General features: G+C 44.8%; 1 protein-coding gene across 1 annotated transcript in view; it reads left to right on the plus strand.

The window, feature by feature from the left end:
• KMT2A (lysine methyltransferase 2A) overlaps positions 1–15263 on the plus strand; it is a 47189-nt gene that overhangs the window by 3143 nt on the left and 28783 nt on the right. The window contains exons 2-4 of the mRNA XM_083480877.1: positions 10647–10716; positions 11366–14046; positions 15018–15195. Coding sequence (XP_083337003.1) covers positions 10647–10716; positions 11366–14046; positions 15018–15195 — 2929 coding nt within the window. The remainder of the gene's footprint in view (positions 1–10646; positions 10717–11365; positions 14047–15017; positions 15196–15263) is intronic.

The following is a 15263-nucleotide window of genomic DNA, read 5'->3' on the forward strand; positions in this document are numbered from 1 at the left end:
AAAATTAATTGCATGCAAAATGATTTGAATGACGGGGGCATGTCCCACTCATTTCAAATTATTTGATATTGATATCAGCATGCCACACCTTCCTTGGTGACAGAGATTTTGATGGTCTTGCATTTTTTGTTGTGGCAGAGCCTATTTCCTTTCTGAGGCCTTTCAGTGATGTAGCAGAGAATTGGCCACTTAAGTGCTCTGAGCAGCAGAACAGCTTCTGTTCTCTTTCAGCAACAGATGTTATGACCCACATCTGTTTATTTCCCCCCCCCATAATTAAAACTTAAGTTTAAGAATGCTGAACTTGTTTCATACAACTTTAATGATGAAAAAATTAATTTTTGCTATTTCATCTGGGTTTTAAGTATTTGAGAAAGAAGCTTAGCATGTAAATGACATCTTAATTGCCTTTCTGGTACCCATCAGAGGTCTTTTAATGCTACTTTCTTTTTAGGCTATTCCATTGGGAATCTTATTAATTTTTTTGCAGCTGTTATGTTTTTCTTTTTTATTATCCTTATATGCTGTAATTCCCCCTTCAAAGTTCAACTGAAGGACAGGATATCAAACAAACAAGTAACCTAAAACAGTGGTGTCACTATTGCACTGTAACAGTGAATGGATCATAATTTTTTAGGAGGCAAGCTAAAGAACTTTATTGAAATCTTTGCAGGAAGGGATGGTCAGAACTGTATTTGAATATATTTTTCATAATTTTGAAATTTTGCCACTCAGAATTGTACATTTTACACTGATGGCATAGCATCTTTGTTGCTTGGTATGTTGTACTTCTGGTCAGCTGGTAGTATAATGTTCTCAGCTGGCGTCCGCTCTGGGTTTAGGGTGCTGCAGCCAGTTTCCTATCTTAGAGTGCCAAGCCAACGGATTGCAAAATAATAATAATATTGAGAAGATCCATTAAAAAGCAACTGTTCTAAAAGGAATATTTGTGAAAATAAGAAATACTAGGGGGGGATTTTTGTCCCTGCTTAGGGCACTATATTACCAAAGTCCACCTGACAGCATCCTGCATAATTAAACCTCAAAAGCTAAGCTCTTGGCTCCTGTGTTCTTGGCTCCTGTTAGTAAAACATCAGCCCCCAGTCTTCCCTGGAACCTCGAAGCTTGCTGTGTACAAAACACCTTCTCCAGCTCTGCAGACTTTGTTTCCAAAGAAGATCTTGGCACTTGGGGAACAGGGGAATATGTGACTGCCAAGTCAGTCTTTATCACTTGGGCTTATATTGACTTCTGCAAAAACAGTGCTTTATGGCAGACAAATGAAAGGTGCTACCTCTGTCCAATAGGAATTTGCTGGAGTTAAATTAATAGAGCACCTTTGAAGAAAGAGGAATTTATTTATTTGTAAAACTTAGGAGTTGCTCAAAATAAAAACATCCAACATGAAGAGTATCTTGTCTTATCTTAAACAGGAGACTAAGAAAGCCAAAAGACTGTGTCCCCCCCCTTCCCCAAAAAAATAATTTCTCAAGGACATAATGGGTAGGGGCTCCCATTCTGTGCTGCTGCTACATGAGATTCTTCTGGGAAAGAGTTAAACTCGGCACATTAAACTCAGTGCTGGTTTAATATAGTTATGTTTCTATGCCTAGTCAGTAGCACAACAACAATCAGTGGCACAACAACAACTGTGCAAACAAAAACAAAAATGTAATGACACTGACAGAACTCCCAGAGTATCCGTAAAAGCTCTGGTGCCGTCCATCAATTGGTGATGAGATCCCCTCATTAGCAATGCACACAATGCACCAATCAACTTACAGGAACCAGCAGAAGCACTCTTTCCACCCCATAGTCATATTCTAGTTCCCAGAAATAGAGCACCTCCTCCAGTAAAGGCATCCCAGTGCTCAGCAATAAGAGGCTTCCCAGGAGTAAGGTTAAGTCTTGCTATGGGGCCAGCAATACGACACAGGCAACACAAGTAATGCTGCACAAGATATGTTTGTATTGTGAGGTGACGGGGTGTTTTTGGCAAAGAAGAGCCATGCAGACAAACAAGAATGGAAGCTATATCAGCAAGCTTACAGGAGGCCACCCTTTGAGCTGCCCAGGAGCAATGGGTTTGTGACCTCCACAAGGGGGGAAGCTTTAGATGTGGAAAAGGGTGAGGTAGCAGGACTAGGGCTGGGGCTTCCTGGACCAGAGAGGGATAACCTAACCCAGAGATAACCAACACTGCCCTCCGGACATTAGTTGGACTACAACTCTCATCATCCTTGACCATGGGCTAAGCTGAGTGAGGCTGATGGGAGTTGGGAGTCTAGCAATATCTGGAGGGCACCACATTGGCTATCCCTGCCGTACTCACATAATGCAGGAGCCTGTAATTTAAAAAAACCCCTATGGTTGGGACATTTTGATCTTCTGGGGCCAAGCTCCTGGCACGTACCACTTCCTACCCCCCACTCCATCCATGAGATGTCTTCCACCCCAATCTTAAACGTGCCTATGTTGTGGCATTGCACTGGTTAGCATACATGAGATCATGGGTTCAATTCCTGGTACCGGTCTGCTGGGTTAGACTCATACCAGACAGTGCAGCAACTGGAATTACTCTCCAGTAGCCCTGTTCAGATAACTGACTCATTCATGCCACAAGATACCCAGTCCTGACATCCGGTTCATTGACATACCCTTTTTGTTAGGATAATTACCAATGTCTGCTGACGATTTTCTCAAAGCACTGTTAGGACCCTCCAGAACTGAGTCCAGCTGCTACATTAATTATCACACCAGGAGTTACTGGGCTGGACATGGCTGGGAGGGGACTGAATTGCTATCTCCTCAGCAACCATGAGTGGGGTGGATGGATTTCCTGTCATATGATGAGACTGGGAAGCTGGTCAGGCAATGAAGGCAAGGTGTGCCAAAGCAGGCAGGGAGCTGTCCAGCCAAGGATTCAAGCTAGAGAAAGAAAAGGGTGTTGTGGCAGCATGCGATAGTTATTATAGCTGCCCTCTAGATCTGGAGTATGTTTCAGGTTTTTCCCCTTTGTCCTCCTGAGTAGGGCCCAGGGATGGTTGATCTCATTTTGCTAGATGTGTTGAACCATTTGCTCTGCCTTCAGTTCAGGTTCATCACTGTCTCTGCTGCTGGAGCAGGGGAGAAGGTGTCCAAGTGTCATTGGGTCTTCTGCCTTTAGATTCTCTGGGTGGGGTGTCCTTCATCATGGCTGATGCAAGATGTTAATCAGGATATGCAGACCCTCCTTGGCCTGGGCTGGTGGAGTTTTTTCCTCTTTAGCACATGACAGCTGTAGGGGGTGCTGGTTCCTTATTTGTTAACTATCACAAGAGCAGAGGCACAGCTTTTGTTGAAATGTGCCAGTTGTGGAAGGGTTTAGGTGAATGGGCTCACCAGCAGTATTGGTCTTGCAAGATTCCTGTGCTGTGCTCTTGAAAGCTGCATGACAGGTAGAGAAGTAACAAATGCAGAAGCTTCTATTACTCTGTCTTCATGCTGCAGATTGCTGCACCCATTGCATGACTGTCTGTCACACAGACTGGGAAGGCAACAGAAGCTAGAACATTTTGATCTGTGGAACACCCTCTACAAATTCTGCCAGATGCCCAGCTTATTAGAATCATAGGGTTAGAAGGGACCATGAGGGTCATCTAGTCCACCCACAACGCAGAGATGAGTCTCATGCTTTACTCACTGAGCTATCCCAGGATGATGATGATGATTAATTCAGTTTATATACCACTCTTTATCCAAAGATCCAAGGGCAGTGTACAACATTAAGAAAACATTTTATGGAACGTAAAAATAAAAACATAACAAAAAGTATAATAATAAACAGCATAATAATAAAATAATCATAATAACAATGTCCCCCCCCCAAAAAAGCTTTATCAGGTTTTAACTTGGCATAGACAATAAGCAGCCAATATCTGATTCTCTTACCATTTTATTGAAATGATAATTTAGCCATTGGTATGATGGTTTCCCTCTCTGATGCTTTTTCAGGGTGATAGCTGAATTGTGTTAACATGTTGTTTTGTATTGCCTTTCTTGAATACTGTATTGTTGATGTTTATGTATTTTAAATTTTATTGTAAACACCTGGGAATAAATGCGTAAGCTTTTTAAACACTGGCTCCGCACTCCTTTGCACACCTGTGGGACCCCTTATCCTGCAGTCCCTGTTGAAGGAGGTTCCTGGGGTATGTTTGTGTCTGGACTCCAGGGGGAGTCTAGAAGTGTAAGGGTTCTGATAGAAGACTTAACATTATCCTTACTTTGTTATTAGTCTTGGCTGCTTGTTGTCTATTTCAAGTGATGGAGCTCCACTGTGTATGTCATTTATATATAAGTTGTGTTCCTTGCTGTTGCTTTGGCATTCTTTTGTGGCTGCACAGTTAGTTGGGAACCTGGGGACAGGAAGTGGGGGCAGTTGTTTTGGGTTGTCAGAAGCCGCTGGGCTGCAACCAGGAATCTTTGGATCTCTGAAGCTTTGGCCCCCAAATACCATTTAAAGACACACACTCTCTTTATTTGTATTTAGCTATTGATCTTTGTTTTTATTATTTATAGGTTTTTTAAAAAAAAATTAGGGTGGTTTTCTTTTATTTCCTACCTTTTATCCACTTACACCAAAAAGTGATACATAAAGATTAGAAATCAGGAAACAGGGAAGAAGACTTATCCTTTGTGATGGAAGTTAATCCTTTAAGAGAGGAAAGTCTGCCAGGACTCTAGATGGATCTTGGGAGAATTATCATTTCTGCATAACTATTTGAATCATCTGAAAAAACTTAATTAGTGAAAGGTTTGCATGCTGTTATTATTAGCATTATAATTTATTACCCATCTTCATTGCAGCTATTAAAACACGATGTTAAAAATATTTTAAAACAACTTAAAATTACAGAAATAATGCGTGTCCTAAAATGTACACCTCAGGTGTCAAAAGCCAGGACGAAGAGCCTCAGAAAATGGGGAAGTCTGAAGACAATAATGCCAAAAGATATGAGAAGGGTGGGGGAAAGCCCTTCCCAACTGACACTTTCTGCAGGAAGGGACAGCACCCAAACTGGAGTCATGACTTGTGGGGGCTATAAAGCAGTGTAGCCTACTTATTCCCCATCTCTTTTCCTTGGGCTGCCTGGCTTCTGCTCTAGCACAGACCCGTATCATAGCCCCAGCTTCTTAAGTAGGTAGGAAGCAGGCTCCCTGTTGCAATGCTGCTGCTACTGCAAAGGCTGTTCTTTCTGGAGCTTCTCTGTCAGTTAGGTTCATTGCTGCTTCATCTAATATAGAAGGTGCTGCATTTTCCTCTTGGCTCCGGAAGGAGAAACAAAAAGCCAAGGTATGTTGAGGTAATGCTTTTACATTGAAACTGATAAATCCTCTAAGTGCTGGCACAATAAGATCCTTGTCTCATGCACCTGTTTCTCTGGTAACTTGGACTGGCTTTCTTCAGCAAATCTATGGCCTCCTTAAACATGGAGTGCTTCTGGTCTGTCTGCAAAGCTCAGCTTGGGCCATGTTGTTTTTCTAAACCCTCCCAAAGCCTTACAGACTTGCAATCTCTTTTTCCATTTCTAACTTACTTGGGGGGGTCAGCATGATATATACTCAACCATTTTGTAATCCCAATTGACTTTATTTTGCTGTTGGGTCACTCAGATAGAGTGGAGAGCCTTCTACAGTTGTCCTGTTTTAAAGCTTAAGGAACATAGCTAGATGGGTTCCACTTTTGTCTCAGTTCTAAGAAGACACAACGGTCCCTGGGAGTGATTTGAGTTTTATTGGGGGGGGGGGAATCCTGTACAAATTACCCAGATTTGCATAAGATGATTTGCATTAGAAAAAAATCAGTTGGAATCAGAAAATTTTCTGATGCCATAGAGACTAATCAAATTCAGCATGTCTGTTTTACTTGTGTTTAGTAAGCAAAGCTAAAAATGTTGAAACTGTCAATCTTGCCTAATGTTTTGTTCGCAGTTGGCATCTGTTCATTGTTAATAGTGAACTTATGAAACGGAAGAGTTTCTGTGGAAAAATAAAAGCACTGGGAATTTTTCCACCTTAAATCACTGGCTCCTGAGTCATCGTTCACTAGATTCCCACTGGAGATGCTTGTGGGTAGGGATGGAGGAATTGTCTCTTACAAGGGAAGGGAAGGGAAAGAAGGGAGACTCTTTTCAAGCCTGGTGACTTGAGTGGCTGCAGAAAAAGGCTTTGAGATCCAGGAGTGCAACCTCCGTATACTCAGACCATGAAGCTCTTGACTAATTAAAAGAAAATTGCAGCTTCACCCAATCCACAGCTATGTTGGCTTCATCCAAGACAGGAATTATTATATAAGGCCCCTTGAAAGTGAAATAATCTGTCACATCAGACAGAAGCTGATGAATCTCCATTTTCATATTTTGTAAAAGAGGGTGTTCGGCTCTCTAACCTACTGCTGAGTGAATGGCACATTAAACTGTTATATGTAGAGCTTAGCAGGGATGACTACTAGAATAAGAAACCAAAATGGCAAAATCTATAAAGAGGACTAGATGTTCTTTATGGAATATATGGGAAAGTACTATAAGTAAACAATTTACCTAGCAGGATGGGAAGATTTTCAGCAGAGTAAGAAATAATAAAGTATATAAAAGTTGTTGCGATAGACAAGGTGAACTGAAAAAACATGAGGAAAGGGGGATATAAGGAACCATGGAAGGAAAGGTTAGGTCAAGGAATGTTTTCTGGGTTGGGTTTTTTTGGAGGGGTCGTTTTGTTTTGTTTTTGGTCTATTGTCTATTTCTCACCAGCTGATCAGATAGAAGGGAACTGACATGTTTGTGATATTTTCATACATACACCACCACGGGCAGTGGGATAGTGCCATGGGGAAGCTGCTTCCCACACAGCTTGGTATAAATAAGAAGGGGGCAACTCTGGTGCACTTGTAATATGCAAGCTTAAGAGAAAGAGTCTTTCCAAAAGGATCTCTGTGAAATAAGGTCATAGTATTTAACAACCTACACCAATGAAATCATGCAAAAAATATATAATGGGGTTGTATATTACAGAGCTTAGGTGTGGGATGCTTAATGGTAAAGAAGAAAAATATCAAACTTTCACTTTGGGATCATTTTGTACCCAGTAGAATAAGAAGAAGACTTATGCATAAAAATGATTATGTTCAAGCTGGTTGACAAGGCTCTCGAGGAAAGATTTCTATATGGTCTGGCCAAATGCTATATCATAATTTATATAACAGTTTAAATATATGCCCTTACATTGCATTATTCAATTGTTCAAACACCTACCTACCCCATTCTTAATTTAGAAAGCTGCAACTAGACTTAAGGTTCTGCTTCTTGGTGGCTGGCAATCAAAACAGAAAAGAGTTCAGTGGCTGAGCATGGAACAGTACCGCAGGCCAGAAATTCAGTGAGATGCAGTTGTGATCCAGAATTTGTTGCTTGGAGGGATTAAGATGAGCTGCTGAAATATGAAGGCACAAAGTGTTGTTGAAGTGTTTTGAGACAGAGCTGAGAACTGGGATACCCAGATTTCATCCCTAGGTAGTCTGGAATTGCTTTGCCTTTCTGCCTCCCTCTCTTCCTCATTAAGTTGGACTCACAACAGCAGGAAATCATTGCAAAGAGTGGCTGGAGGATTACAGCCTTGGATCTTTTTGAACTGCCTCCCTTGAAGCTGGTTAGAGCCCAACTTTGGCTTTCCAGCTGTTAGTCAAGGCTGCTGTTCCTTTCAGGATGCCTGAGACTGATGTGCTTGCTTTCTAGGAAGGGGGAAGTGGAAGAATTGAAGCTTTGGTCACATGCCCAAACTTCTCTCCCTGCTTGCTTGTCCATGGATCTTTCTCCCAGCTTAGTAGCTACAAAGGCTACCCTTGTGCTTTGCAGAGCAGTCTCTGTTGATATTAACCAGCTGTAATTTTCGGCCAGCTCTGTAGAGGAAGCCTCAGTCCTTCCTCAGCCGAACATTGTTTACTTCTTGCAGGGAGCCCCACGTGTCCAAGGGGAGTGGCTGGCAGAGGAGATATGATGAAGCTGCTGCTCTTTGCAGTGCTGTGTGCAAAACCAGGGCCTGTGAGTGATGCGCTTTCACCACAGCAATTCTCTTTACGCAGCTCTGCTTGATTCAGCTCAGATGCAGAGGCTGCAGCTGAATTTATCTTTCATGAAATATTCTGCTTTAGAGAAATCTGCAGGCATGTTCCCTGCTTTTCTGTACACATCCTACCCCTCCCTCCTGCCAATGCTAGTAAGAGAATTTGCTGCTTGACGTAATGCTGAAAAACAAGCCACCTCTTTGCAGTCCAGTGTTGTGAATGTTGGAAGAAAGGCAGCCAAAAAGCAGCTGTTCCTCAAGTTGCTTTTCTAGAACTGACTTCCAGCAGATGACTCTCATCTTGAATCAGCTGTTCCTAGCTATGGCCTGTAGCACAGCTCTTCCCAGAATTAATGTTTCTTCCTATATCAAGTACACCTCTCTCTCTCTCTCTCTCTCTCTCTCTCTCTCTGTGTGTGTGTGTGTGTGTGTGTGTGTCTGTGTGTGGTATGCTTGTGCATATACCCTTAGGTGGCAATGGAATGATCTGCATTCCCTGGGGAGAACAGATTGCAAGGGTGACCTGCTATAGTTTAAACATGGAGAACTGAAGGCAACACCTGTGGTTCTGGGCAAAGCCAGGGTACTCCATTTACCCCAAAAAAGTATGCTGAAGGAGTGCACACACAAAAATGAAGGCTGGTCCTCTGGATGACCTTGAGTTAAGTGATCACCATAAGCCTCCAGGCTTGATAGCTGTAAAGAGCTTGGAATACAGTGGTACCTCGGGTTAAGTACTTAATTTGTTCCAGAGGTCCGTTCTTAACCTGAAACACTTCTTAACCTGAAGCACCACTTTAGCTAATGGGGCCTCCGGCTGGCACCGCCCCGCCGGAGCACGATTTCTGTTCTCATCCTGAAGCAAAGTTCTTAACCCGAGGTACTATTTCTGGGTTTGCGGAGTCTGTAACCTGAAGCGTATGTAACCTGAGGTACCACTGTATGAGTCAAAGGCTGCCACAGGTGCCTCCTCCTCTCTTTCTTTCATTGGGGGTGTAGTTCCAGCCGTCCTCCTGTCAGACCTATCAGGCAGGAATGGCACTTCCAGTTTAGGCTATCCGGGTCCTGCTGCCATAGTGGCTTCTTTCTGCTTGAGGTAGAGGGGACCCTCCTGCCACTTCACCCTGTGTATGGTGTTCTGCTTGGAATGGTTGCCAGCGGTGAACTCTTCCCATCCAGTTTGAATCCTGCAGTTGATTCTTCCATTAAGGTTTATGGGGGAAGTAAAATGCCTGCAACTGGGACCACACATGAGCAGAGCCAGCAAGGTTTGTCAGCCGCCTTATTTGTCCCAAAGCACACCTCTTTCCATTCAGATAATTGAACAGTTGCCACTTCCTGCTTAGGGAGCTACACTTGGGGAAAGGAGGATCTTTGTCACAGTTGGTACAGAGATTTCCCTGCTATACTGACCTTGGGTGGCCTGTCTCATTTTTGGCAGATGGCAGAAGGATATGCTGTGTTTCCCCAAAGGACCCTGCCCGGCACAGTGTCAGGCATTTTGGAAATAAACAATAGACTGATGTTGTTACTCAAGATGCCAGCAGTTATCAGTGTTTAATGTCACAGGCAAGTAGAGGAGTTCCCCCACCCCTGAAATTTGGGAGAACTAGCACCTGCAGGATGGGATGGCTGGTGTCCTTTTAGCTTCAGGTTAAGGCCACAATAATTGGATCTAGTCTGGCATAATAGTAACTGGCAGTCATTTAGATGCTCCTGGGAACCCACATGCAAGGAGCAGCTCCACCCCCCTCCCTCTTGATTGTTTCTCAGCATCTGGCATCCAGGGACACAGAGGTTCCATTTTAGCCATCCTGACTAGTAGCTGTTGATAAGCCTTCCCTCCTCAATGAGTTTGTATGATCCTGTTTAGGATGTGGCCAACACCATACCTTGTGGCTGTGAGTTTGATCATTTAGTTCTGTGCTGGTGAGCATAAGTGGTTACTGTAGAAGAGGAGTGTGGCTGCCATGTGGTCCATGCAGCAGAAGTGGCCATAGGCCGGTGATCGTCGGATAGCCTTTCCAGAGAGGGCAGCCTCTGTGTGGTGCTTTTCAGTTTCATTCATGCGTTTTCATGTCCTGCCCTTCAGTCCTAGATTTTATCCAGCATTTCCCTTGTGGCTTGTAAGACACAGTTTCATTATCATATATAGCTGAGTGCGCATTAAGAACACAAAAAAGCCCTGCAGCTGGATCAGACCAAAGGCTCATCTAGAACATCAATTCTCACAGGGGCCAACTAGATTCTTATGCAAAGTCCATCAGGAAGCAGGACATAAGCGCAGCAGCAGCACTCTCTTCACTCTCTTCAGCTGCCCAGACACTAGTATTCAAAAGTATGCTGATTCCTATACTGGAAGTAGTCTACAGCCATCATGACCAGTAGCCACTGATAGCCTTACATTGGTGGTACTCTAGCACCCCACCCCCACCCCGTGGGGCTTGTTACTACTTATTTTCATCCTCCACTTACCTGGGACCAAGCAATCAGCATTGCTGTAGATATTTCTAGTCTATTAAACTGCCTCTCTCTCTCTTTTGCAGGATGAGCAGTTCATAGGCTTTGGTTCAGATGATGAGGCCAAAGGACAAAGTCCCACCAAATCTCCCACAGGTATGTTCAGTTTGCTACTGTCTTGTCAGGTTCATGGGAGTTTTTTCTTAAAACGGTCTACATGGGCCTGTTCTGAAGACTGCACTAGTGCTGCAAACCGTTGAGGTAACACATGTTATCTCTCTCCACCTTATCGGTAGGGATGTGACTAAGCTCTGCTACAGGGATGGGGGGGCCTTTGGATTGCAAGGATTGATGGGTTGAGTACTTAAATAGGTGTCAAATCAAGTGCATATTGTATAATACCTCTCATTTGTCTTTAACATGAGCAACGGTTTAAAATTAAACAATGCAACAATACATAGTGGGCTTTCAATTTGGTTTATCCTGAATACTATCCTTAGTCTACATTTTTTGAAAGAAACAAGTGGAACTGACCAACTAATCTCCAGAGCTACTAGCTTTCATGGTGGGGAAAACTTACAGTACTTTAACAGTCAACTGGAGAGAAATCCTTTTCCTGTAGCAGAAGCTATTGGTTCCAGCAGTTAACAAGCATTATATATAATGCTTGTTTAAAAACTTTTGTTTTCTTTGGTTTCAGTAGCCTATTTGCATATTGTGTGACTTTGAAACGCACACCCTTATTCCCATCTTGCAGAGAAGCTGAATGTGCACTTTCTTTCCCCTTCCTTCACTTTACCTGCAGCCTCAGCCAAGCCTAGCGCACGCAAACCTCGTGGGAGACCCCGAAACAGCTCAGACCGAAGTTCAGTTGTGCTCTCAGAGTCCTCACCTGTGTATTCACCTTCAAGCAAACCAGAACCCATCTCCATGGAAAAATTAAAGAGGAAAGAATTGAAAAGTGCAGAAAAGCGACGAGGGAGGCCTCCTGCACTTAGCAGTGTGAAGTTCAAGATCACCCGCAAAGAGGTCATTCCAGATGCTCAGAAAGGAGGCAAGGAGGAAAAAGAGAATCTAAAGAAAATAAAGCGAGCGCCTTCCACTACATTTCAGCATGCTGCAAAAATTAAGAAACTAAGAGCAGGAAAACTCTCTCCACTGAAGTCTAAATTCAAATCTGGAAAGCTCCAGATTGGAAGAAAAGGGGTTCAGATTGTACGCAGGAGAGGAAGGCCACCATCTTCTGATCGCTTGAAGACCGCACCGGCTCTAGTTGTGAGTTCTCCGTTAGAGAAGGCCCAGAAGGTGCGAAAGGAGAAAGATGGAGTCTCGCCCCTGTCGAAGGATGAGAAGCCAGCTGTGAGGCAGAGCCCCCGCAGGCCTGTGAGGATCATCCCTTCCTCCAAGAGGACGGATGCCACGATTGCCAAGCAACTCTTGCAGAGGGCTAAAAAGGGGGCCCAGAAGAAGATTGAGAAAGAAGCAGCAAAGCTTCAAGGCCGGAAGGGGAGGACGCAGCTCAAAAACATCCGGCAGTTCATCATGCCAGTGGTGAGTGCGATCTCTTCGCGGATCATTAAAACTCCCAAGCGCTTCATTGAAGATGAAGACTATGATCCACCAATCAAAATAGCCCGTCCGGAATCCACACCAAATAGCCGCTTCAGTGCTCCCTCTTGTGGGTCCAGTGAGAAGTCCAGCGGCGCCTCTCAGCACTCCTCTCAAGTGTCTTCAGATTCCTCACGGTCCAGCAGTCCCAGTGTTGACACGTCCACAGATTCTCAGGCCTCTGAAGAGATGCAGGCCTTATCTGAAGAACGCAGCAATACTCCAGAAGTTCACCCTCCGTTGCCCACATCCCCTTCCCCTGATAACGAGAGTGGCGAGAGGAGGAGGAGGAGGTTTTCTATGGCAGAGAGAAATTTTGTGCCCAAAGCAGCTAAAAAACTGCCCAGCCTCCAAAGTGTGTCCCAGCAGCAGCAGTCATCGTCTTCCTCTCCTCCTCCACCGCTTCTCACCCCGCCGCCACCGCTCCAGCCAGCTGCCGGCATTTCAGACCATGCCCCTTGGCTTATGCCCCCCACCATCCCTTTGGCATCGCCCTTTCTGCCCTCCTCAGCTGCTCCCATGCAAGAAAAGCGAAAGTCGATTCTTCGAGAGCCAACATTCCGTTGGACCTCTCTAAAGCACTCTCGGTCCGAACCCCAGTACTTTTCCTCAGCCAAGTATGCCAAAGAAGGTCTCATCCGCAAGCCCATCTTTGATAACTTCAGGCCTCCTCCGCTGACCCCTGAGGATGTTGGCTTTGCCTCTGGTTTTTCAACGCCTGGAGCTGCAGCTCCAGCCCGCTTGTTTTCTCCTCTTCACTCTGGAACAAGATTCGACCTACACAAAAGGAGCCCCTTGCTACGAGCTCCAAGGTTCACCCCAAGTGAGGCCCACTCACGCATCTTTGAGTCAGTAACTTTGCCTTCTTCTGTTAGTCGATCGGCAGCAGGAAGCACTTCAGCAGCATCCTCTTCGAAGAAGCGGAAGAAGAGAGGGTTCAGCCCAATTCGATCAGAACCCAGATCTCCTTCGCACTCCATGAGGACGAGAAGTGGAAGACTAAGCACCTCTGACCTGTCCACTCTCACTCCATCCTCATCAGTTTCTTCCTCGCTGACAAGCATTCCTGTGGGTTCCCTTACCACCAGTGCCTTAAACTCCACTTTTACTTTTCCTTCCCATTCTCTCTCCCATCCTGGGGAGTCGGCAGAGAAAAGCCAGAGACCGAGGAAGCAGGCAAGCATTCCGGCTGAGCCTTTCTCATCCGGGAGCCCCACTCCCCTCTTTCCATGGTTCACACCAAGTCCCCAAACGGAGAGGGGCAAGAACAGAGACAAAGCCTCCAGTGAGGAACCATCCAAAGATAAAGAAAGTGACAAAGGTCTTGAGAAGGAGAAGAGCAGAGAGAGGGATAGAGAGAGGGAGAAAGAGAATAAGCGGGAGTCCAGGAAAGAGAAAAGGAAAAAGGCTCCAGAGATTCAGAGCAGCTCAACTTTGTTCCCACTGACTCGAGTTTCCAAAGGAAAAGTTGTCCGTGAAGATGTAGCCATTTCCTCTTCTGCCAAAAAAACTGCAGGCCGGAAGAAATTGGCGGCTGCTGATCCAGCAGCAGATGTGCCTGCTGTGGTTCTTGTAGACTCAGCAGCAGCCATCATCAAGACCAAACTGCCCAAGAAAGGCCGAGGGGGGTTAGAGAAATCCAGTCTGGAACTTGGATTGGCTGCTCCTTCCATGGAAAAGGAAGAATCCCTGCGTCTCCCAGCTGCTGCTTCAGTCAACATTGTGAAACATTCCTCCATCAGCTCAGTGCTGGCTCATGCAGACAAACTTCCAATGACTGACAAGAGGGTGGCCAGCCTCCTCAAGAAAGCAAAAGCCCAGCTGTATAAGATTGAGAAGAGCAAGTCCCTGAAGCAGGTGGATCAGCCAAAAGGACAGGTATTTACCCCCAAAGTAGTGGTTTGAAAAAGAGGTAGCACATGAAGGGAAATAACTATGACAATAGAAGGCCATGCAGTGCCTGGCTGGCACCGTGAGGGGGAGGCCAAAGCTCTTGACATAAGTGGCCTGAGTAGGTGCAGCGTCTCAGGTTTCTAGGTCCCTGTAAGCAAACCAGAGCGTGACCTCAGATCATCATTTAGCTGCCTCTGCTTTGGAGCCCCAGTTCCCACTGAGGTGTCTTTTTGAAGCTTCCTGTTGCCTTGATCTCATGTCTTGCCCATCCCAAGGGAAAGCAATGGCTCCTTTTTGAATTACTGGTGAGAGTTTTCTCACTGCAGTCTTTTACCTTCATGCTGTATTGTTTTTAACATTCGATTGGGAGCCGCCCAGAGTGGCTGTGGAAACTCAGCCAGATGGGCGGGGTATAAATAATAACGTATTATTATTATTATTATTATTATTATTATTATTATTATTATTATTATTATTCATGCTTCCACTTACCTTTTACCAAAGACAATCTCAACCCACCCTGGCCAGACATACACACACACACACACACACACACAAAAATACACAACAGCCGAGGGATGCATGGCAGTTACCAGATGTCTCCCCAAAGCTGTTGCACTTTTCTAACAGGTGTAGGATTTGGTGGGCTTTTGGTCACGCATGAGGTGCATAACTAGCTGTTTGATGCATTTTATGTAATAATTGTTCCTTTCTTTGCAAGTCTTAGCCTTAGTTAAGTATTTTTACACTTAAAAGTTTACTGTTCATTGGGGGGGGGGACTACTTCTGATTTCTGCTGTGTCTTCCATTTGAAAACACATTTAGAGAAGGTTCAGAGATCTTTAACCTTCTGCTGGACAAACTGCTTTTACTTTTGAACTTGAATCGCTCCCTGTGGGATGGTTGATTGTGTCTTAACAGCCTTTTCCTGTGTTCTTGCCCTGCTTGGAATTTAGGGTCAAGAGAGTGATTCTTCAGAGACCTCTGTGCGTGGGCCACGCATAAAGCATGTTTGCAGAAGGGCAGCTGTAGCACTAGGCCGCAAGCGAGCCGTCTTTCCAGATGACATGCCCACTCTGAGTGCCTTACCATGGGAAGAACGAGAGAAGATACTGTCTTCCATGGGGAATGATGGTAAGTGTCTGAATTTATGCTGTTTTCTCCAAGGGTGCATCAGTGGCAAGGGAAGGTATGCGAGGCTG

Source organism: Podarcis liolepis (assembly GCF_965112155.1).
Source record: "Podarcis liolepis genome assembly, chromosome: 16".
NCBI lineage: Eukaryota > Metazoa > Chordata > Lepidosauria > Squamata > Lacertidae > Podarcis > Podarcis liolepis.